Source organism: Pagrus pagrus (genome assembly GCF_965226575.1).
Source record: "Pagrus pagrus genome assembly, chromosome: 7".
Lineage (NCBI taxonomy): Eukaryota > Metazoa > Chordata > Actinopteri > Spariformes > Sparidae > Pagrus > Pagrus pagrus.
Window position 1 is genome coordinate 10,964,688 of NC_140191.1, and position 24,739 is coordinate 10,989,426.

The 24,739-nt window shown below is 41.2% G+C and overlaps 1 protein-coding gene across 1 annotated transcript in view; it reads right to left on the minus strand.

Moving 5' to 3' along the window:
* The window catches only part of tmem145 (transmembrane protein 145), a 48,487-nt gene that overhangs the window by 5,191 nt on the left and 18,557 nt on the right, over positions 1-24,739 (minus strand). The window contains exons 4-14 of the mRNA XM_084357927.1: positions 21,827-21,913; positions 19,849-19,950; positions 12,528-12,612; positions 11,968-12,039; positions 8,635-8,703; positions 7,898-7,978; positions 7,489-7,567; positions 5,491-5,584; positions 2,440-2,612; positions 1,611-1,731; positions 1,019-1,207 (exon numbers count right to left, since the gene is read on the minus strand). Of these exons, the coding sequence (XP_084214053.1) occupies positions 1,019-1,207; positions 1,611-1,731; positions 2,440-2,612; positions 5,491-5,584; positions 7,489-7,567; positions 7,898-7,978; positions 8,635-8,703; positions 11,968-12,039; positions 12,528-12,612; positions 19,849-19,950; positions 21,827-21,913 (1,152 nt within the window). The remainder of the gene's footprint in view (positions 1-1,018; positions 1,208-1,610; positions 1,732-2,439; positions 2,613-5,490; positions 5,585-7,488; positions 7,568-7,897; positions 7,979-8,634; positions 8,704-11,967; positions 12,040-12,527; positions 12,613-19,848; positions 19,951-21,826; positions 21,914-24,739) is intronic.

The window sequence follows — 24,739 nt, forward strand, 5'->3', positions numbered from 1 at the left end:
AAGATTCCAGAGTTCAACAAAAAGTACCATCATTAAGTGACTCAACAATAAACAACAAAAGATAGAAATTCAGTTTTTTAGTAAAAACAACACCTCTGCTGTCGGAGGTACCTCTGGTACCAGCCGGTTGATCATCTCCACGCACGTTATATGTCTGGAAGTGCGGCTGCAGGCCACCCCTAAGCTAGCTGTGTAATCTTTGAAGTGGTTTCTTTTTTTTTCTTAAGACATGAACAAGTAGGCGAGGGTGGATAGAAAACAAAAATACTGGGAGAATTGCAGATCCTGCTTTTGATTTTGTTGATCGAGTTTTTAAGCTAATTTAAATCGAGTTTTGATTAAGAATCAAAGCCATGACACCACGAGAGATTAATGATTAATAATGATTGTTTCACATTCATTTGTCTGTTCATTCATGTGCATAGACACAGCATTTGCTCATCTGTCTCTTCACAGACTAAAACTAAGTAGGTCGAGCACATTACATCGGCCCTTAAATATCTGCACTGGCTTCCTGTGTGTCAAAGCACAGACTTTGTAGTAAGAATCTTACTACTTGTCTATTAAACACTAAATGGGCCTAAATACATCTCTGATTTACGTGTACGTTAGAAGCATCCAGACCCCTCAGGTCATCTGGTCCTCAGTGTTTCCAGGATCAAAACCAAGTGAGGTGAAGCAGCTATTAGTTTCCAGACTACCTGAGCTCTGCTAAAATTGTCTGCTCATTTAAAGCAAGGCTTAAACATATTGTTTACTGTGGCTTTACAAAAAGCTAGATATTTAACTCCTTTAAAAATATAATAGCTTTCTTTGTTTTTATTGTCTTTTAAATGCAATTTTAAAATGTTAGATGATGTTATCTTAGTTTTAATGCATTTACAAGTCTCTCTAAAGCCCTCTGACTTGCCTGCTGTCTGAATGATGTTATATTAATAAACTTGCCTCGCCTTCAGCTTCAACAACTTCAATCCAGGATATGAAGCTTGCATCCAAAAACATGTACATTTAAACTTACTGACTGGATGGAGAAGAGCTCAGTGAAGTTTGGTTGCGAGTCTCCCAGGAAGGAGCTATTTCCATAGGCGTGATGCGGGAAACTCTCCCCCCCTTCGCCTCCTTTCGGACTGGACAGCAAGATCCCGATCTGGGACGTCCGAACGTGATAGGGGAAGTTTTTATTGGCTGCAGAAGGTCGCGTGATAATCTGAAGGGCAAAAGGATGAAAAGACCTGATGATCTCTGCAGATTCTTACATATATAATCTATGTGCAACAGTATATATAGTAGCTAACACAGATATATGTGAATATAAGGTCCAAGTGAAAGGTGGGACTTGCAATGCATGCAGTGAGCAGGAATATAAAAGGAGTTTGCGTGCGCAGTATGGCCCATTAGTAAAGAACAATGTGTCGAAGGTGACGAGGAGGTAGATAATGATGTGTGGAGGAGACAATCAGCATGAGGCAGTTATGACTCGAGGATAGTGAATAATGTATGACTGACAGTGGCAATAATGACTCTTGAATAATGTGAACTGTGTTAAAGTGCAAGGGTCTGCATGGGCGTGTGTGTGTGTGTGTGTGTGTGTGTGTGTGTGTGGTACGAACGAGGAAGACGATGTGAGCGTAGAGGTGGATGCCGAGCTGAATGCCGTTGACGATCTTCTCCCGGGCCCAACGTGGAATCCCAAAGTTGGCGATCAGAGCCATGACAGGCACTGCGAAAAACCTGAGGAAGACAAGTGAGCAGATTTAGGATAATGGCGCGGAGAAAACACATTAAAAGGAAAGATGAGAGAGAGGGAGAGGGAGGCGGAGAGAGAAGAAATAGATGTAAAGCACAGGGAATGATAAAGATGAGATGAGAGGAGAGGCGTAGATAATGAGGCGGGAGATAGAGGCAGCAATGAGAGAGAAATACAGAGATAATATTAGTCTTTGTAATCGACTCTTTATTTCAAGCTCAAGCTATTATACACAGTGAGTGAAGGGCAGAGAAGCTGAGCTGTGTACGTAGAGGACTTTTTTGCTCAGGGTTGGTGAATTAAAAGCGCTACTCTCCAGTCTAAAGCTTTAAAATATCAAGCACGTGGGACCATAAATTATTCTAGTAGAAGAAACCTCATCATCAGCTGAGTAAAAATAGATATTTTCCTCTAGCAATCATTCGCTCAAATACAATTATCTGTAGTGTTGGTAGAGCGCAGAGGTCGTGCACACAATGTTGTAAAAGGACAGTGTAAAATAAACAACTTTTCATTCCCGGACCACTAAAGCATCAGCTAGCTCGTGCACATTTTTACAGAGCGGCATAAATTATTCAAATTGAAGAGACCTCAAACAGAGAATTGTGTATTTTCTGACTCCTGCAATCTCTCGCTCAGGTGCTATTATCCCGCAGCGAGGCCACAGAGGGGGAATCTGTGTGGGCCCTCACCATAGTGTGTACGTGGTGAAGAAAGGGACGTAGAAGGGCTGTTTCTCTGGGTAGTGTTTCAGAGAGACCAGCACGGCGTAGCAGAACCACACGTAGGCCAGCAGCTGCAGGCCCATCAGTCCATATCCTGCAGGGCTGTCGTAGGCGTACAGCACCTCACCTGGGTCAAAGAACTGGCACAGGAACACGAGACGTTATGCCAAAAAGAAGGCACACACATTTGAACAAGCTAAACTTTTACACAAATTAGAAACCAAGCATCTATTGGCTTGACTTCACATTGTAGTCTTTGCTCTAATTACAAAGATGGATTGCTCGTGGTTCGGCTGACGCGCTGCGCTGACCGAGCCAAAGCTCAGCTTGTAGCATTCTGCGCGAGTCTTTGACATTGACACTTTTTCTCCACAACTAGGTCATCCTGGATGTGTGTGCACAAGGTTGTGTGTGTGTGTGTGTGTTGCATCTGCGGACACTAGATTCTATTTCACAGTCCAGCGGCTGGATAGCATTGGCCACCATACAGGGTTACCCTTGCTACATAATGTATAGGTCTGACGGCTCGGTGTGGAGCTTCCTGGGATCCATCCAGCCAACTGGCCTGTCAGACCCTCAGTTGCGGGCCCAGTAACAGGAGCACTCTCCAGGTCTTTATTTCAGTTTCAATTGTAACCCAGTTTGGCGTATTTTTAGCAGTTGCTCCCTTGAGTTTGGAGCTCTTTAATAGCAGGGACCATGTAAGAGGGCAGGCTGCAGATAAATTACACTGCTTCAGATCCACATATTGCAGTGTGAGAGATGGCTATAGGCTCCAGCGTTAAATATAGCACGGATACTGCCACTGCACTATTCCCACTTGGTCATTACCGCGCTGTATTCAAAAGACTGTAATCCACTGGCCCTGAATGTGCCGTCATTACATCTGCCTGTGCGGAAGCGTCTGCAGTATGCAGAGATGTATGTAACTGTAACACTCCCAAGTGTGTTATTAATTCATAAGCTCGTATGCTCGACATCATACCTGGTGAAATCTGTTTCCGTCCTCACACATACAGAGACACAGTATAATTAATGAGAGTGGAGCTCTCACAGTGTGCTGATTAGTAGGTCTAACTTTCCAATCCCTGGAAACCTTAAAGAAACAGTCATTGATTTAAGATTTATGATCTCAGGTACAGTGGTAAGTACTGCAGACCTCCGTAGCTGTGTTTCTATTCAGGATTTAGCCTGTCAGAATCCATAATTTGCAATTTGTAACTCATCAAGGATTTGTTTCCCTTAACAATCAGCTTGATGCATATTCATAATTAGCAGTGTATCAATGTAATGAGTAATTTGACAGGAAAAAGCCATTAAAGCCCACGTTGATCTGTGGGACCAACTCCTCCATGAATCATTATGAAATTATTAATAAAAAAGAGCCAAAGAGAGCAATAATACAAGTGCTGATACTGCGTCAAGCATCGTCAAGTCAGAAATCTCACACCCCGTCATCCTGGGTGTAATATCAGACGCTGCTTTCAAGTCACATCTGAAGAGGAGGAACTCTGAACTGTTCACATGTTTAACTAGCTGCGATCTGAATGTAAATTAACCAAACTGCAGTAGATTTTGCTTTTACTGTAGTAACTACTCTGCAGATGATTTTCTTAACGTGAAATTAAAGCTGCTACTAAAGATTATTTTCACTGCTGATTATCCTGTCAGTTACTTCCCCCTGTTAATTGATTAATCTTTGTCTACAGCCAGGCTCCCATCCAAATGTTTAGCAAATTTTAACCAAATTTCAAGAAAATCTGCAAAAGAAAATACAAATGAATGCTTGTTTTCACAAGGTACTGTTATGCAATTATTGGTAATTGGTTAGTGGAGATAAGAAACAGGTTGGTCTCCAGTCAGAAAACCATGAAATCACTGCAGAAGACGAGGGAGTTAGGATCGAACCTCAAACAATGAAAAACTGTAGAAAACACAATGGAAATATAACATTTCTGTTTGTTTCATGTATTAATGTGAGGAAGGTAACATCAGATCTGTGTGGAGGGATAAGGAGATGTTTATTTTAATCTGACGCTATTTTTCTTTTCTTCAGTCAACGCAAAAACAGCTGATCAGTCATGTGAGTCATTAACTCCCTTTAATTGTATTCACTCTTTTCCTTAAAAGGCCCAAACCACCCCGAGCAAGCGTAAAAACTTTTTGCCAAACTGAGAAACTTTTCTTTTCAACTTCTGCTGTTTCCATCACCATTTTTTAATGCAATACTTCAAACATGCATAAAATAATAATAATAATAATAATAATAAAAAAAGTTATTGGAAACACAGCTTATGAAGTGTTTTCAAAATGCCCATCATAATTCCCCAAGAGCTCAAGCTGAAGGCTTTATATTGTTTGTTCTGTCAACTGAATAGTCAAATTTTTCAAGATATAATAGATGTGATATAACAGATAGAAAAACATCAAATCTTCACATTTGAGAAGCTGAAACCAGTGGAATCAAATAATTTATTATCAAGACTGTTGTTGATGTTGTTGGTCCTACTTGTATTTATGAGTGACAGGGTTTTTTTTCCCAGTTGGCAGCTCATATTTACAGGAAAAACAACCAAACAAGAATGTGGCACATGACAGTTGGTGAGGAAATGAATCAACAACAATTTTGATAATAAATAAATAAACCGTAAGCGTTTCTTTGGGTTTGAAGGCGTCAACTTCGGCACCTGGGGAATCTGTGAAGGTCTGGACTCTGTGGTGGCCAATCCATGTGTAATTGATGGAAAAAACTGGTCATTCAGTATATTCAGGTAGATCTTAACACTGCCCCCACAGGCTTGTGCAGTAGGCACTAGGCATGATGGGTGCATCACTTCATCCACCTCTCTTACCTTTTTGCTAAGTTAAATCCAGATGCTGACTTTTTTTTGGCCAGGTGATGTACAGTACATATCGGTCACCTTGGTTACTAACAATTGTTATCAGCACTGACAAAAACATACTGGTCAATCCCTAGCGGGTAATGTATTGTCTGTGTGTGTGTGTGTGGTGCTGTACCTCTGCCTCGTAGATGAAGAGGATGACGTAGGTTATTGTGTAGACGGTCATGTAGATGCTCAGTTTAACCGACCCGCTGTGACTGATCCTCGCTCTGACACACACACACACACACGTACAGAGGGTTAGAGTTCACACAGACGTTAGATAGAGATAAGAAACAAACACACACACACACACACACACACACACACACACACACACACACAAAAACAAATCATGCATTTGGTTTTTTACACTCGGAGCAAAGACAGCTTAATCTATAAGCGGCTATTCAACCCGAACCGGCACAAAGGACTGGTGTGCTCCACTCTTGAGTTTTCTATATATAAAATTGGCTGCAGACTCGCGGACACGGCAGGCTGTGAAAAAGGCTGTCCGCGCTAACAAAAGCAAAAATTAATGCCTCTTTATTTGCTCAGCGGCATTCAACAAATGGAAGCATTTCCGCGTTAAGCCTTCATCAGCATTTCAAACATCCTTCTGCTCAGACTAATTCATCGCCACACACCAGAGAAAACATATCAAGGTTGTGGGGTAGTTATCTCCAAACTGTCAACTTATCAGTTCCTCCAGATAAACAGATGTGTTTTTGGTTTGATGGTGATGCAGTTTTAAGTTTATTCACCGGGGTTTTAAGAGGATTTAGTAAGTGAGAGAGATCACAGAATCTCCTGAACCCACAGGAGGATGTAATCCTGGAGTCGAAAAAGCCTGCTTAAAAATCTTGCAAGCTCAGTTTTCGCAACAAGAGTTCAGTCTGGAAATTATCCACAGTGATTCAACTGGGCCAGACGCAGGATCAATCTTCATACTATGAGCAGCGGTTGAGGTGATGAGTCACGGTGAGTCAAATCCTCGTGAACGGGCTGTATTAGCTGTTTGTATTTTTTTTTAAAAATCGTCATTGTGCCAATTTCTCGCATGAAAATGAAGAAAACCCACTTCTGGCAGAAATTTCACCACATTTCAGAAACAGCTGGCACGCTTGATAACTGGACTTTCAAATTGGAATTGGACAACTGGAAAGACCACTGACAGTCAGGCGAGTAGGGCTTTTGTCCAGTCAGGTGTGAGATGGATACAAGCTGATGTTCCAGCAAAGGAGAACACTCTTAAATCATCCATTGTGTGGGCTATTTTGCCAAAAAACTGTGAGCGAACCAAAACTTCGTCAGCAGCGAGAACACAAGCCTCCAGCCAACGCACAAAATACAAAAACAATCTTCACAGTAGGGCTGAGGAATATATCAAACTATACCCTTATCGTGATATGAGATTATATAGAGTCTAACGAATATCATCATATCGTGATATGGCATAAGTGTCGTCTTTTCTTGATTTTAAAAGCTGCGTTACAGTAAAGTGATGTCATTTTCTGAACTTACCAGACTGTCTACTTGTTCTAATACTTGCCTTTAACCACCAACCTTTAGTCATTACATTCACATTACTGATGATTATTTCTCAAAAATCCTCTTATTGTATTTTCTGAAAGGCATCCCTACAATATTGTTACAAAATCTATATCGAGGTATTTGGTAAAAAAAAAGAAATTGCAATATTTGATTCTGTCACCCGGTGCAAGCATTTCTGAGGTGATTTCAAAATATCAAGATATATTTGTGTATCACGATATAGCCTTAAAATATCTTGGATCCAATCTAAATATGTATTCAGTCATCAGTGATGTGGATATAATGATTAAATTGGTATAATATCGCACAGACCTAGTTCACAACAGAGCAGCATCCATCTATCCCCAGATGTATCAGGCGCTCATCCTCACTATCAGACGGAGCGTACAAAAGGATTTGTTGACTGACACCTAACATTGTCATGTCAACGTGTTATGAGTGTGACAGCGAGGCCTGACAGTGAGACAGACAGTGGCTTCGCAAACACACCGGCACAAGGTGACAGGCTGGCATAAACAGAGACACACACAAAGAAATTACACGCACACACACACAAGCTGCAAGACCTGCGAACCCCCACCTGGTGACAGTGAAACCTTTGCCCAGCAATATGAGCATCAGAAGGAACACCAAGAAACTGACGGAGAACAGTAATTTCCCTGGAGAGAGAGAGAGTGAGAGAAGAGGGGACAGACAGAGAAGACAGAGGGGGTAATTAGACTGTGGTTTCCCAAATTGTAATATCAGAGGGGTACACACAGACACACAAACTCATGCATGATCCTGCCTATGCCCATCAAACCTTATATTGCACTTCTTCACCCCTGCGCACACATCCATCATCATCCACTCAATCATTCTGCTCGGGTAGTGAGCGATTTTCCGGTGCAGAGGCTAGTGTCAGTCAGCAAGTCAGTCAGTCAGTCAGTCAGTTATTCAGCCAGTCAGTCAGTCAGTGAGTGAGTGGCCGTTGCAGGGGAAGAACTCACCGAGTATTTTCAGGCTGCCGTTGCCGACTCCATCTCTGGCATACAGGCCCCAGTAGACACAATGGAACAACAAGCTGAGCACTGCCAAGTGAAAAAGATGCAGGTAGGAGATAAATAAGAGGAAGGCAGAAGGAGAAGAGAGGGGAGGGATGAGATGGGAGAGCAGCAGAGGAGCAGGGGAGGGAGGGTTGTTGGAGAAGAGGAGGAGAAAGAAGTAAAAGTAAAAACAAGGAGATGAGGTAAAGAAAGGATAAATAGCAAAGACGACAGGGAGATGATAATGAGGAAGAAAGAGAGGGCAGGAGGGGCGGGAGAGGGGGAGAAGAGCAGCGAGACCGAAAAGAATTGATAAAAGGAGATGAGAAAGGAGCAGAGGGCTCGAGAGGAGAGGCAGAACGAGAATTTAGAGGTGGCAGGAGAATCGAGAAGGGATTTGGAGTGGGGACAAGCAGGCGAGAAGGAAGACATCGAGATAACGCTGGGGAGGGGTGAGGGCGAGAGGAGTGAGGGGGGTGTTAGGCGGTAACAGCACGCTCCACTGAACACTGTAACGCAGCGCGGCTGTTTGCAATAGTTCCCATTCAGAGGCTAATAAGGCCGATAATATCTTGGCTCTTGAAGTTGGGATTAAGGTATGAGATGCTGCAGCCATGCGAGAGGCTCATTGTTATCTTGAGTGTGAGTGTGTGTGTGTGTGTTATGGTTTGTGTGTGTCTGTTCGGGACAGATGATCTCACCCTCTACACCTGCCGCCGTCATAAACATTTTGTAGGTTGTGTGAAGAAGCTGTCTTCCCTTTAGATTATCTGCAGGGAGGAAAAAAAAACACAGGAATGAGATAGAGGTGATGGAGGTGTGTGTGTGTGTGTGTGTGTGTGTGTGTGTGTGTGTGTGTGTGTGTGTGTGTGTGTGTGTGTTTGTTGGTGGGGATAGAGATAAAAAGGATGGAGATATGCTAACAGATGGCGGAGGAGAGTGAGAGAGGTACAGAGAGTGAGAGGGAAAAAAAAAATAATAACAAGGGAACGGGCCAGATAAACGAGGGGAGCAACCATTAGTATGCATCCGTCTTTTGATGACGCCGTATACATCTTCTCCATCCTCTCTCCCTAATCTGGGAGGAAATATTTTTAATGCCTATTTAAGCAGGCAATTTTACAGCCAAAACACTCCTACAAACAGCAGTCACCCAGGGGAAAATTTACAAGGGGAGAAAGGGCCATAAACGTTCACACACTCTCACTGCTGCCCTGTGTAACACAGGCTTGGCCAGACAAATGCTGCTGGATCCTCCTGTGGTTTCCCCTCAAAGGTAATGATGGCTGTCAAACAAACATCCCTCCCGAAAATGAAAATCCTGTCATCTTCTCCCGGTTTCAGTGTTGTATAGGTTAAGAAATAATTCATAATCTGCATAGGACATTGTGAAGATTGTCCTAATTCTGTCATGAATCAATTAAGGTCTTTTTTTCCTTCTTTCCTCCCTTACTCACTAATAGTTTGTATTAGTGAAAAGCAAAATTAAACAAAAAAACACAACGCCACGTCACCATTTTCACATTTTCTTTCCAATTCTATTCCACACTCAAACCCAACAACACACACTAAAAAAAAAGAGAAAAAGAAAAGAAAAAAAAAATCAGGAAAAAGAAAGTGGTAAAGAAAAGCAAAATACAAAGTAAAAAAAAAAAAAAAAAAAAACTCAGCTTCAACTTGTTTATAACTGACCATGGGGTTAAGGAATACATTGTTCAGGGGCCTGCTGCAGGCTGATGATAATGTATAAACACATCAGGCCATCAGTCAGCAGGGAGAACAGATAAGGCATTAAAATAGGAAACAAAGGGTTGCCACTTCTTTAGAAAGCGCTATCTTTTCTAGGTGCAAAAACGACATCATATCCTTCAGCCAGGCAGAGAATGATAGGGTAGATAGCGATTTCCAGGATAGGAGTATTATTCGCCCGGCCTCTTCCTTGTACAACTGTCTATAAGAGGGGGGCACACACCTTCTCCCCTGGCGGGCCAAAAGCAAACACCAATTATACTGTTAAGATGCGAAATGGTACTAGAATCCCATCAGTGTCTATTGTCACTCTGCCCGTCGTGCTTTAAGATTATAAAAATATATGAACAATTAGGGATCCTCTATATCACTGGCCATAAGTTGGCCTGCCGGGTGTTTTAATTTCAAAAAATGTGTTTGTAATGTATGCAGTTTTATATTTTGTGAGGTAATATAATACAATACAATGGGCATAGTCTTCTGGCCCGTGACCCAGCATTAATACTACTTTCACACCAAAATTTGCATGACTAGGCAGTTTTTTAAACACAGGTAAACCTGCTAAAAATAGGTGTTGCCAGAACAGGAGTCTGCCTTTCAGGTTTTTTTCCCCCTTGTGTGAGAGGCAACAGTAGAAATACAGGGTACAGAAGACTTTAAACATGTTTAGAAAGTCTTAATCAATAAAATTCTGAATTAAACATATCATTTTTCCCGAGCTGAGCGAGACATCTTGCATCTTTCTCATCTCTGTTGAGTGCTGCACATGTGCAGTAACGATCAGGCAGCTGAAGCGCAGAATAACAACGGTCTTTTTTACATGTTTTTAGTTTTATCACAACAAATCTTATTAGAGCTACAGAATATAAATCATCAATCTTTGCCAACTACATCTGAGCCTTTATACCCTCTGGTGCGCATAAACTACAGGTTAGGAACTTAAATATGACATTATCCGTAATCTTATTTGGTATCAGCCAATGGGAAGCAGGTAATTATCAGTCATTGCACCGACTGAAAAAATGTCATATCATACATCCCTAGAATATTCCACTGAAGCTGGCAGAGGCAACATACACATGGAGAAGAAGATACAGCAGTTCATTCACGGCCTTCGCCCAATCTGCATAAAATCACAATAAGATTTCAGCAGAATCCACCAGTCAAAAGACGTATTTGCACCTCATTATGTGGCTTTATTCCCCTGCAATGTGGCAAGCGAAGCAATAACCTTCCCGTAACCCTCTCTATTTAAACAGCTCCATCTTCCATTTCCAACCAATGTACTCATTTTTGGATAAATATAACAACAGAAGTCAATTTGAGGATTTTGAAGGATATTTTAGGGCAATTTTAGAGCTCAATATCCAGATTCCTCTCACTTCAACAAAATAAGTTTACCAAATTTACATTTGTCCTCATGTACCTCTTGTCGCATCTAGCCATGCAGATAAAATGGACTTTATTCGCTCAGATTTTTAGACGTGTAAGATTTTGGCCTTCATGCCAATAAACAAAGTTAGACTCTTCCAGTCTTTTCAGGGTCTTTGATTCTTGATTGCAAGATTAAGTCCTTAGAATTGCAATCTGTGACTCATTTAAATTAATGAACGTAAAACAACTACAAAAAACATTATGTAGGTTGCGGTGGCTGCAGAAAATGCAGGTTTCTCAATGTCCTGACTAATAAAACCAACACTATTTGCATAGTAGTTCTCAATCTGAAGGTTTGGAAAACCCTCAAATGCTGATTAAATGAACGAGAAAGAAAAAATATTTCGGTTACACCAAGTTCAGTTTCACGATCTTTGGTTGAACCGCTCATAACTCATCTACAACGTTAAAGTCTGAACTTATGATTCGTGGCCACTGGCTAATTTGTAGGGGCTATAAACCACTGCAGCAGAGCTTTTGTTCTCAGCTGCCTCCGGTTATTTGAGCTGTGACCTTCGTGTGACAAACTCGCTTCACTAACCTTAAGGCTCTCCATTCAACCATTCACCTTTACACAAAAACCAGACCTCGCTTTCGCCATGTTGCTCATGCTCTGTTCTGACAAACCCCCGGCCCCAAGGAGAAAAAAGGCACATGCTCCACCTTTACTTATCAGAGGAAACATGAAGAGTTACTCGCATCCCATCAAGAAAACATGTAGATTTTAAAATGGATCTGAGGAGAAGGGCACTTAATGACTTCTGCAGGCTTTGAAAGTCAGAAGAAAGTGGCTTGTTCGTGGAGGAAGATGGAGACAGAGCGATGGAGTAAGTGGAAAAGGCAGTACTTACAGGCAAAATAGCAGGAGAGGAGGAACACCATGAAGAAGATGACCAGGAACGTGATGTCTGTCTCCAGGATTCCTGTGAAAAGGAAGGTGGAGGAAGTAGAGGTGGGAGCGAATAATTGATGAGAAAGAAACAGGGGAAGGTGAGAAAAGAGAAACAAAATGTACAAAAGAGGAGGACCAGAACATAAAGGATTCAAAGAAGTTCAGAGAATATCGAGAAAATAAGAGAGGGGGAGGAAAGAGGAAGACAAAAAGTAGAAAAACAAATGAAAAATTCAGAGAGGCAGGTGGGAGATGAGGATATTGGATTAGTTAGTTACAGTAAGAGAGAGGGGAGAACATTGGAGATGTAGGAATAATTCATTTAGAAGCTACTCGGGTCTCTTTCTTCTTTTCATCCCTTCCTCTCAGTTCATCTATCATCATTAATTCATTCAGCCGTCCCTTCATTATTGTAATTTGTTCAGTTCAGTGTGCTTTATTGGCCGTGCTAAGTGGTGTTGGCTCGTGCCATCAGCGATTCGTTCCATAATCTCTCTCTTTCTGTCTAATCACTCTTACCGAACTCATCTGCAGAGAAATGCTGCGTCCAGAAAGACTGGCCATTGGTCAGTTTCATCTCGTACTCCAGCCGCAAGCCATCGCCCTGCGAGAGAGGAGGGGAGGGGAGCCAAAGTACACAGAGAGAAAAAGAGAAAGCGAGGAGGCAGGTGAGACGTCTCTTACAGTTTGACAAGCTTTGTGATCCGTGCAAAATATACATTATTGCTTAAAGCCGCACTGGACAATTCTGCAGGTTGAAATGTCAGTGAGAGGTTACTCTTGTTTTTTAAAACATTATTCTTGTGACATTTTGCTTTTTCTTTAAAAGTCTGTAAGTGGAGAACTACAGGACCTTTAGGTTCACTGCAAATGTACCAAACCAGTGGACGGGCTGCTCTTCTGTGTTTGTATTTTAACATGAAATTGCTGCCTACTGTATCACAACTTTCTTGACAGAGCCCAGATTTCATCCAACTTTTCCTTTTACAAGAAAAAACATCCAAATCTTCCTTGGGGAGGGACACACTGTTGGTTTAGCTGCTCATTGTAATTGTGCCATATTGCGAGTCAGTCCCCCAGCTAGCCTGAAAAGTGCCTCGGGATCCCTCAGGTGTGTGGAGGAAGTTGGTAGAGAAATAAAAAATATCTAGGCTGTTCAGCCTCCTGTGCTGCCAATGAGAAGATGACCCAAATTAACAGGCAGGCAGGATGTGGATCATATCCATAGCAACAGTTTTCTCTGCTTTGATACAGAGAAGTCTTGTTTTTTTTTTATTATTAAGAGTGTGACAGACATCAATAATTTGTTAGGCTCATTAAAATTTGATCAAATATAATTGCTCTCCATTTTAATGTCATGAAAGGGAATATTTGGCTAGGTAAACATGCAGAAAAGTAGAAAATACCGCAGAGAAAATGAACACACATGTGTGGTAAACCACAGCTGGTGATGATGCTGTTAATTTTTTGGCAGCGACACAAGTGAAAAGTGACAAACTGAAGTGAATTTGGGAGGTGAGAAAAAAGACGGGGGAACACAGAACAAGGGGGGGGCAGAGATGGGTTGACAATCAGAGCACAGAGAGCTCATTTCACACACACAAGTTCAAAGCCGATGGAGTTCGCGCTTGTTGCGGTGGAGCGAGGGAGAAGAGAGAGGGAAGGGAAAAAAGACTTTGATTTCATTTGGCAGCCCGAGACTCCATCTCACTCCCTCCATCAAAAAGGGCGAGAAGCATGGAGCGTGCACTGCCACAAAATCAATACAGACACAAAGAGCAAGGAGACAGAGATAAAGAGAGTGATAGATGTGGAGACGGAGAAAGTTTAAAAAAAAAAAAAAAAACAGGTACAGAGGACGGCAGAATGAAGAAGAAGGAGCAAATGCAAAGAGGGAAAGAGAGATGGATGCAGGAGAGAAAGGAGCGATGAGGTGGCACTTCACACAGCGGGGATTCTCTCCCTCTGTGGGACTGACAGGATGATTTTGGGGGTTTGCTTGTTGGTTTCAGGTGTAAAAGGCATCCGCGTCTGATGTACTGTACTGATATGACACACACTGAAGGGGTTCTCTCCCAAACAGGCTTGTACGTCTTGCGCTCCCCTGGGCTGCTGATAACTGCATTTAAAAAGGACTTCTTAGGGTCTTTGGAGAGAGTGTGGATCCTGTCTCTGAAACATTAAGTGTTCGGTTGTAGCTTACAGTTCAGTTTAATCTACAGCAACACATCGTATTCTATAAGATCATAATTTGTTTGTAGTGTTGCGGTCCTGTGAGAGCCAAATTTCTCATCGACTTTCCGTGAGCTCAGAGAAACAGTCCTGTTTTCAGCTTTGTGATGACGCATTTTCTAATCCACTAATCCAAATAAATAGTAATATATCATTTATTTCGCTCAAACGATGACGCACAACTACAGAGCATCATTGACATTGGTGAAGTGAGATGTTTGCACAGAGCCCAAAGGATATCAAAAGATAACACCCACCGCAGCCACAGTCTGTTCACCCTACATACATACAGAAGTATCTGCTTCCGTACCATCACAACTACAGAGCAGCTTCATTCTCAAGGCTGTGAGACTCCTGAACTCATCCTCAACAATCCACTGCCAGTAAAAAGAAATGTAGCAGGACACAAGGACTTTAAACATAATTTTGTTTTTTAAACACTTGACAGTGACAGTAAATTTAGCTTGTACCTTGAAGGAACACTTCAGTTTATAAAAAAAGAAAATGAAAATTCAAAATCAACAAATTTGGACATACTGCTGCTGCTTCACATTAATAGCATTTAACTGGCGAAACAAGTCGTCTTATCATTATTATTTTGAAGTAGGCTCGTCACAGTCACACATCACTTATCTGCTGTCAACAAATGTTGAAAGAGATCATTGTTTCACTCTGTAGACGCATCATTGACGGCGATAAGTTTGAAATAGGGAGTAGTTTTATTCAGCCTTCGTGAGTAACGGAGCAAGACGGAGCTGTTGGATGAAGAGCTGCAGGCGACAGGCTGCACACCTCCAACTTCTCAGTGAGGTAACCAACTCTTTTTTTCCTCAGTAACATAGTCAGGATTCCCTTTTAATTGATATGAGTAAACGTAATGTCCGATTACGTTGTATCACTGGGAACACAGACCACTGTGTCAAGCCTAAAGGGTCTGAAAAGTAACAAGGAACTAAAGTTGTAAAATTATAATCAATATTCGCTCTGTGGTGCAGTAAAGCGGAGTAGAAGCATAAAGTTGCATAAAAATGAAATACTCAAGTAAAGAACAAGCACCTAGAATTTTACTTATGGTAAGTATAGTACTTGAGTAAATATACATTAGTACATTTCACCAGTGGTATGAAGAAATGCTGCTTTCCACATACTTTTGGCCTAATGCATTCATTATAAATGATAATATCAGCTTAACATTTAGTGAAAAGTTGATCATGCTGCAGTGCCAGAGGGTGTAGCATGCCACTGAAGAATGGAGTGGTACCTGAATATCCCCACCACCATGTTTCACTGTGGTTTCTTTCCCTCTCCTATGTGTCTCCTTACATAAACCTTTCTTCAGAAACTTAAATCTCAAATGTGGCTTCATCAGTAAAAAGGACTTTTTTTCATCCACTGAGAAATTCTGGTATTTCTTAGCCCACCTCAAGTGTTTTGGCCTAGTTTCACCTCCTGTGAAGTGGTTTAGAAACTGCTACTCGTCCTCTGAGGACTCTACAAGACAGCCTTTTCTTAACAGGATTTCTGCTGATTGGAGTCGTGCATTTATAGTTAGAAAATGATGTATCTGTAATGTTGCTTTTCTAACTCTCAGGGAACTAAACTCAAAGTATTGATCTTCTCATGGTGTGGTCACGCTTTGGATACAACTGATTCAGTCTCTGCAAAGCATTTTAGAGTGCACTGCCCCCTTAGAAAAATTTAGTGCATCCATTATTTGACTTCACGTCATACTGCAGCAGGATACTGAGCCCAAACACGCCTCAAAGCTTTGCAAGAAATATTTGAGGAGCAAAGAAGACCAAGGAGTGCTGACTGTCATGGACTTTCCTCCACGGTCTGCTGACCTGATAATGACAATAACTGTTGAGAGCCACAGTGATTGAGAGTGTAGCAGCACTACAGTCCATCAGGGCAACTGCAACACGCTGTGTTTTCATTTCTCACAATCATTTATCTTAACTTGTCCTCTTCTAAAGTTGAGCATCAAATGATAAATAAAAGAAGACTTCGGCTGAGTGAAACTGGAGAATTTCCCACAACATGTTCCTGATAAAGTTTCACAATAAAAGCCTTGTAGGGAAATGGAGGGCTTCTCTCCACTTTAACGCTAGAGGGCTTTTAATTTGAAACACTGCATAAACAGCATAATGCAGTAACTTTCAGCGCAAACAGGAGCAGAAGATCAAACCAGGGCTTCGTACTGCAGGCTACAAAAACTGTGTTTTTAACGCAGCATAACCTGCACCACCACAAGAGTTCTCTCTTGTGGAAGTTGGTCTGAGTAGCATAGTGGCATTGTGTGTACAACACTCAGTTTTTGTACATCATAACAAGACATAAGCTGAGCTACTCGGATATCCCCGGGCTCCTGAAATCCAGCCACATGCCGCTAGTTCTCTCCACTTGACGTTAGTTCAGTCGGTTGGCACAAAATCTAACTGGCTGAAGCTGGAAAGGACGGCAAAACTGGAAAAACCTCCCCAACCCTAAATAATTGTTAATTGCAGCCCTAACAAAGTTTATTTTTGCCATACAAAAAAAATACGACTATTCCAGCAGAATCACACACTAAAGTATTGTACTTGGAGTTCACACTGTGAGAAAAACAAACGACAAATCATCAGGCCTGTTCATTTCCCATAAAAGGAATGCACCTCTCCCAAAAGACTTGCAACACTGTCGAATACTCCTGTTATTATTTCTTATTTATTACATTTAAGAAGTGCAGTGTTTCAAGTCCAAACTGGCTCTACAGTGAATATCCTTCTTCTTTATGTGACTGTGTTACAGGTCTTTATGAGAAATATAGTTTTTCGAGTGAGTCCTGGACAAAACACAGCAGATACGGGTGTGTTTCTGCACCGTCTGTTTTATAAAGATGAGTCACCTGGCCGAGCTGACAAGTGAGAAATTTTGGCCATTTTAGCGGCCCGCCCTGCGCCCATTAACAGCCGGTCTAATTTCAGTGCTTTCTTGGATCCCTGCTGAGGAAATTTTGTTTCATTAACAACAGTTTTGCTCAGCATAATAAAGAGAGGTTGATGACGGCAATTCAAAACTTTCCATTAGTCCACTTCCTTTTGAAACACCATGAGGATGAATGCCTCACAAACTAATGCACAGAAAACAGTTGCTGGGGTCAATGGCAGGCAATGAAGCCACGTTATTGAGTTGTTCTGTTTATGTTCAATCAGCTCAGCCCTACGAATTATATCACTGTAACCCATCAAAAAAGGCAATACTACAGAAATAAGTGTTTTTTTCTAAACTTTGTAGCTGCACAAGGTTTCACAGATGCAGCTAGAGCTGGAATGTAAAGTGTGTGTGACAAGGGCAGCTTTTAAAAGTCTTTGATGTTATATATTATCAAGGAAAATACCATCAGTGTGCATCCGCAGGAGAAAGGACAGCATTTAAGCCTGCTGATTTCAATGAACTTTGGTTTCTCTGCAATTTACTTGTCTGAAAAACCTTTATGCTGACCGCCAGAGGTCCTCTACTCTGTAATTTGCGATGACCTGAATTTTATTTATAATGACTGTCTATTATTTTTGCCACTGATGAAATAATGGTTATTTACTGCCTTGAGGTTTCCCTGCTAAAATTAATCAAGTGTAATTGCCTGGAAATGTTAAATAACCTCACATTTTACCATTTCATGCAGGAGAGTCTACATCTGGAGATTGAGAGCAGACGTCCTCTGATTTTAAGGGTTTATGAGCTGATATAGATTTAAACCCACAGGTAAAGACTGAGATGGAAAGTGCATTAAAGGTGAGAAACAGGGACAAAGAGAGGAAAATGGTGGCACATAAAAGTGATGGTGCGCAGAAAAATGCATGGAATGAGTGGGAGGCAAAGAAGAAATGAGCCCAGCAAGATGGCGAGATGGAGAGGAAAAACACAATTAGTGACAGGCTGACAGAGAGGAGCAGGAGACGGAGAGGTAAATAGATATGAAATGGCGTGGGGCGAGTCACAGCTTGGTGACAGAGAGTTGAAAGAGAGCAGGACGCAGCCAAAGATTGTGAGCGACAGAGGTAGGAAAGACAGAGAGGTGTGAAAGCAAAAGGGAGACGAGAAGGCGAGCGGCGGGAAATTGGCTCCGGGGCACGGTGTGCATATGTCCCCGGGAGCGGAGACGAGCTTTTATACTTTAGTCCAACAGCATTAGGCAGCGTGTCTATCAGCGGACGCTGGCGTGACACTAAACCACGCTCCGCAGGAAGCATCCGCTCTAATCATATCCCTCTTCAGCGAGCGCTCTCCACCGACTGCATGAAAACAAACCTAGAGAAAAAATCTCTCACACACACAGATACACGCAGGATCATGACCAGGAGCATGACACTGATGTTACCCAGCATATGACACTGACAGGCAGGCAGACATAGTGATTCACATACAGAGAGAAATCGTACTTATTCACCCTTTTCCTCCACCACTTTCACAAACATGAAAACACTAGACGCATTAAAAAAACAAAACACAACACAAACACCTCTTTCTGTGATTCGTCCTTGACTGAAGCCCTCGGTGTGGGAGGATGTATCATCACCGAGCAGAGCCATCATTATACGAACTTGTGATTTCTCCAACGAGCACCCCAGTCCAGACTCACATCAAACAAACAAACAAACACAACGACAGCAGCGACCACTTTTTGCTTTTTTTCCTTCCGGCACACCATTACCGCAACAGAGTCCCATTAAAAAACAACACAATGCCTAAAAGTCCCTGAAGCTAGCTAATCAATAGGCAACAGCAGAGCTCTTGTAAGGCATGGTTAGCACAGTTTAAGAACAGAGTCGCATATTAAGAGTCTTTGTTGAACAAAGCCGTGTAGCATGGTGGAGAGATAAAAGCGCTTCACGGTGTCCAGGGGCAATTAAAAGGGAGATGCAGAGATTCAAGATCAGCTAGAGCGTGTGAAGGAGGTAGAGGAAAGGGGGTACAAGGGCCATTTTGGTCTCAGAGTAGAATATCAGTTTTCTAAATTGCAATCTTTATCTCATTTGGATAAGTGCTGTGAATCACAGGGTTTACTTTTGCCTATTTATCCCTAGAATTTGAAAGGTAGCCTGGTGCAAAATCCTTGAATGGAAAAGCTCACATGCTGGGACAAAAATTAAGCCCAAGTTGATTTAAAAATTTAAAAAGGGAGCCAGCACAAAAAGTAGCCTTAAAACATCCAGAGTTGCACGGATCTTTCCTCAGGGTGCGCTGGGTATATTTTTGCCTCAGCCTTCACATTTTAATATCTGATGCTGCTGCTTGCACCTGAATTTTTTTTTTTTTGCTTGACTGCAAAAACTTTAAGAATATGGTTTAAAATAGCTCTTTCCTTTGGTTTCCTGCTTTCAATACATTTGTAGACGTCTTAAACAAGTATTAATAATCCACCTGAGGAGTAATTAATCAGTTTTGATGGACAGATGACGATAACGATGACGTTAATGATGATGATGTTGTTTATCTGAAGAGCAGCAGAAACAAACACAGACTACACGGGTATGTTTGAGCCCTCAGAGTCTTGTTTGTTGGTACACCTGCCCTTGAAGAGAGGAAAAGCCAATGGGGTCAGGGGCCATCAGGGGTCAGTGCTTACCCCGCACTTGCTGAGAGCGATGTACCACCATCTCTCCCTCACCGAGCGGAAACTACGGCCACCCACGCAGCTGAGAACCTCCTCATCCCCGTCTCCCTCCACCTGGGAAAGAGAGATATGAGAGAGAAATGAACGGAGGGGGGTCTGCGCAGAGGATGTTGTTATCCGAAAAATGCAGCGCTTTTTACCTCAGAGACACATTGAATTATCACACTAGAGTGAGAGCCTGATATATCAAGATACAAACATATTTCACACCCCAATATAGCCTGAAATGTGGCAACAAGATCCACTAACCGCCACAACAACAGAGTCATGCTGGCAATCACACTTCCTAATGTGATAAACAAACACGATGTGTTGCTTATTGAAAAAGAGGCAAAAGGAATATCTAAAAAGAAAAAGGTGTTACAGGAGAAAACGATCTTTTGGACCTTTTCTGGTTGACTGGGAAGCATCATCAACACCTTCAAATGTGTGAATCAGTAAAATGTTGCAAAAACACATTACAGACCATTAGCTCTCACTGCCTCTTTTCCTCTCCCTCTGTTTTTGTTTATCTCTTTTCCATATTTATGTTCCTCTTTTTTGCATTACAAAAGAATATGCAATAGAAAGATTAAAATAAGTTCAAGTATCTAATGATAAAAAGGAATAATGTAATACTTTGTAATACAGTACATATCACAACACAGAGAAGTCAGAGGTCAACTGTAGTTACAGGAAAATATCCCTGCTTTAGATTAGGTGTGTGCTTAAGGGACTGGTATGGAGGACTGAAGCCACCAAAGATAAACAAAGGAATGAATAAATCATGTGTCTGATAAATAAATAGGCCCTTAAATGCACCAAAAACAATATTAAAAATAAATGTAGGCATTAATTAATTTATGAAACGAGCGCAGTGCTTGTTCAAAATATGTTGTCCGGCAAATATTACCTGCTAATGTGAGGGGTTTACAGATCCAGTCTCAAGCTTTCAGACTCATCAGGGCCGCCCCGATAATATCAAACATGTTGATATTTATGATTTAAAAACTGGATGACAACATCAGTGTTTTCAAAGCTGGACCACAACAATCAATGGGAGAGGTGTCCCGGAGCAGTTGACGGTGCTGCCAAGCATCGGTAAACATCCTGGCTCCTGAGGCGCAAGTTAACTAGCATACAACTGTTGACAGAAACTTGACAGAAAATCTCAATTTTGACACTGCTCTTCCTTGGTGCCTCAGCAACAAACCTGCCATGTGTGAAGTAGATCGCATGAACGGTTCTGAAGACATGCAAATCACACAGACAGACAGAGATTCCTTACTTTATAGTGAACAGATATTTCCTTTTTTAATTTGCTTCTTGATTTTCTATATTATTTAAGGCTAGAATTTGTTACATTTCTGCATCCTTTGTTTTGTATTTTGTTGAGTAATGTACACTTACACTATCCACAATGTTCAAACCCAAAGAAATCCATAATTTTATTGAAAGATAGCTGTTGTAACTGAATTTTCGGTCATCTGATCAACCCAGGTGAGAAAAGAGATGTGATGCCTTAAGTTGAGTAGTGTAATGTCATGCCAGTTCTGCAGGACACTTCTCGATCTGTGACTATTTAACCCTCAGAACGAATATCCATTTAAGGCTATCCCTGAACCCAAATATATCATATCCGCTATGGATATTTTTTACTCCCAACTTTAAAACATTACCTCGTCCGTGAAACATTTCTGCATGAGTCACAGTGATAGATTTTCATTGGCAATGGTGGCTGTTTAACGATGAAGACAACAACTCCAATGATCCCACTTCTTTTGTTTTGTTTTGATTGAGAGACTCTTAGCAGCAGAAATGACATACTGTGCATTTAACGGTACATCAATGATACATTTATTCTTTTATTTTGGCAGTTTCAGTCCATCACAGACAGGGTGCAGCTCAGTATGTAAAGTGTGTGTATATTTGTGTTTTTGTTTGCCCTTACCACACAGCCTGACCAGGTGTACCGTGTTGTGAGGTTGATGACCTGATTGTTCTCTGGCCTCAGCACCGCTTCCTTCTGGTAGCAATTCTGGCAGGAGAAGACGCAGTAAAATCAAAATTGGAACAATGTTTTAAACATTCAGAACTACATTTTTTGTCATACCCTCAGGCTTTTTCCATCTAATTCTGTCTTTGCAAAATATTTTTTCAATAAAGCTTAGAAGAAGGACCCAAACTTGTTGCATTCAGCTGCGGGTTACAACTACGTTCATCTGTATGCATATTAACTAATAACAGAGCGGCAGTGAAAGCCTAAGAGACCATTTTTCCAGTCCGGAAAATGCATGAAATTAAATGTGTTTCATCAAAATGTAATTGAAATCACGGCTACATTGCCTTCTGGTCTATTGAAGCTGCTGTAAGCTGAATTCAAATTGATATGTTTTGTCTCTGCTGTGATGGATTTCTTTCTCTGGGACTCCTGAATATTAGTGCAAGAACGGTGAGTGGAGAATGAAGGCCGTACTAGTTGAATCTGTGAAAGTGACACCAAAGTCTGCCCGAGAGCTGAGAAATAGTGTGCCGTTTGTAGCTGTGCTGGAAATACCTCGACACCACGTCACATCTGCGTCTGAAAACATGCCAGCAAGGAGAATACACCAACACATGACTGCGTGGGCCGACACATGAAAGTTGTTTGGTCAGTGTTCGTATTTATTTAAAGTGCTAGACTATTTTGGCATGGATTTTCCTATAAAGACAACACCTGATAACGCTGTTGTAAACAGTTTGTAACACAGAAACTCAACACAGGATTCTATTAAATGAGATGCTGCGTGTTGATAAAATAAGCCTGAGCTGGTTAAGCTGTAAAATGTGTGAGTGAAGGACATCCACCCACAGTAAAATGGTCGCATTATACATAATTCATTGGTTGTGAAAGCTATTTAATGTTGAATTTATAGACTGCATTATGTTATACTGTATCTCATGGTATATAAAGAGGAATACAACACACATTAAGAATTCATGCACGCTACTACTACAGTATGTACAGCAGAAGCTAATACGAGTCCACTCTCTCTACTCTAAAAGCCGAAGATCTCAGACCTAAGACTAAAACTCGAGATGCTAAATGTACACTGCATAGAACATGGATGGGAGAATAAGTGTGTTGACCCACGGAATGTAGGACTTACTCTAAATGCAGACAGAGGCAGTGTCATCGTAATGTTTATTGTGTATTTTGCAGTCATAAGCTCTATGAACGCAGAACTAGTGCTACCTGTGGATCTGTGATCTTAATTCCATGTGAATCTGCCTTCATAATGATCATCATAATTTGTGAAAGTACAAATTCAACGGAATATTACCGATCATTTTTCAACAAACAACAAGGTCCTGTGATAATATTAGTCCCTGTGAAGTGGCATATCTTCAATTTAGGGGTCTATTTCTTTTCAAACCGCTTTTTTCTGCTGTCAGACAACTAAACTGTTATAGACTTCGATAGCAGCTCATAACATGTTTAATAGCAGTCGGCAGCTGCGCAGTGTGATCGGCTAAACTGATGTTTAATAGATAAGACAGACAGTGTTAGAAGCAGTCGAAGGTTATTATGCAGCCAGCTGTCGAGGAAGTGTGCAGAGATGGTCTACGAATCACTCCAAATTCAAAACACTGTAATCCCCCAAGTTCTGTAATATAGCCAACGTGAGAGCACGGATGTGTGAGGTCATTTTAGTAAAAGTTAGTGAATATTTTCGTTTTTCGGTGCTGCATTTTGCAGAAGGTCCCCATGTTTTTGTCCAGCTTGTTTGGATGAAAATTTGATTTTAGCTCATCGTCTATTTTGAATGAATGAGGCATCGTTTGCTTAGAAGTTATTTGATCCTCGAAGTTAACATCTGTGATTATCATTTCTTTACTGAAGCTGACAACGTACCCAGGAGACCGCGTCAGTAAATATGAGCAAAATACAGACTGAATGTGCCAAATGAAACACAGGTGTGAGGGTAATTTCTAAATCACATGAAGTCCCTTATAATACTACATAGGGCTACAGATTCATAAACATTTGAGCTCATAAAGTCGTTAAAAGGTCATTAAAATGTAATAAATAAGGTGTTATAAAGGTAAAAAGGTACTTTGGTTTGGTTAAAAGTGTATTAATCTTATGTAAGGTCTTTATTTAGTTGAGGGCATTGTGGGAAATGATGCTGTGTGGTGATGTAATGGGTCAGTAGCTTTATGGGTCAGAACCAACATGGCTGCAGAGGAAGACCATACAGCTCCAAAATAACGTTATTCTACATGTTGTCCAAGATGCGCACACGGTAATTGTTTTTTATTTGTTTCATATTAATGTATAATGTTGTTAATGTGCCCTTACATGGACAATGGCCATTTTATTTGATTGCAGCACATTTCTGTTAAATGCATAATGTGCTTCAGACTTATCAACTGACACTACCTTGAGACACGTTAACAATGAGTGGGAGATGTATGTTCTGAAACTTTTATGTATTTTATTTTGTTGTTTTCACGGTTGAAGTAACACAAAGAGAGAGCAAAAACTAAACCTTCAAAAGACATCTGTGTGACGCGTGGCCATTATTTCATAATTTCCTGATGTTTTAGCTCTGTGCTCAAATTGGATTTGAAATAAAACAATGACCTCGAGGCGAAAGTGCTGACAATCAGATTCAAGGGTGTTCATGTATTGTTCATCCAATGATATTGTTGGGTGAACAATATCGATAACAGCATTTTTTATACATCAACTCGCCTGATATTGAACAGCGCATCCAATATGGATGTAAAAATCCTCACATCAAGGCTGATTGTAAGCCCTTTTACTCGATGGACTACTGAGCCAAAACAACAAAAATATGTTATAGAATTTTCTATAAAA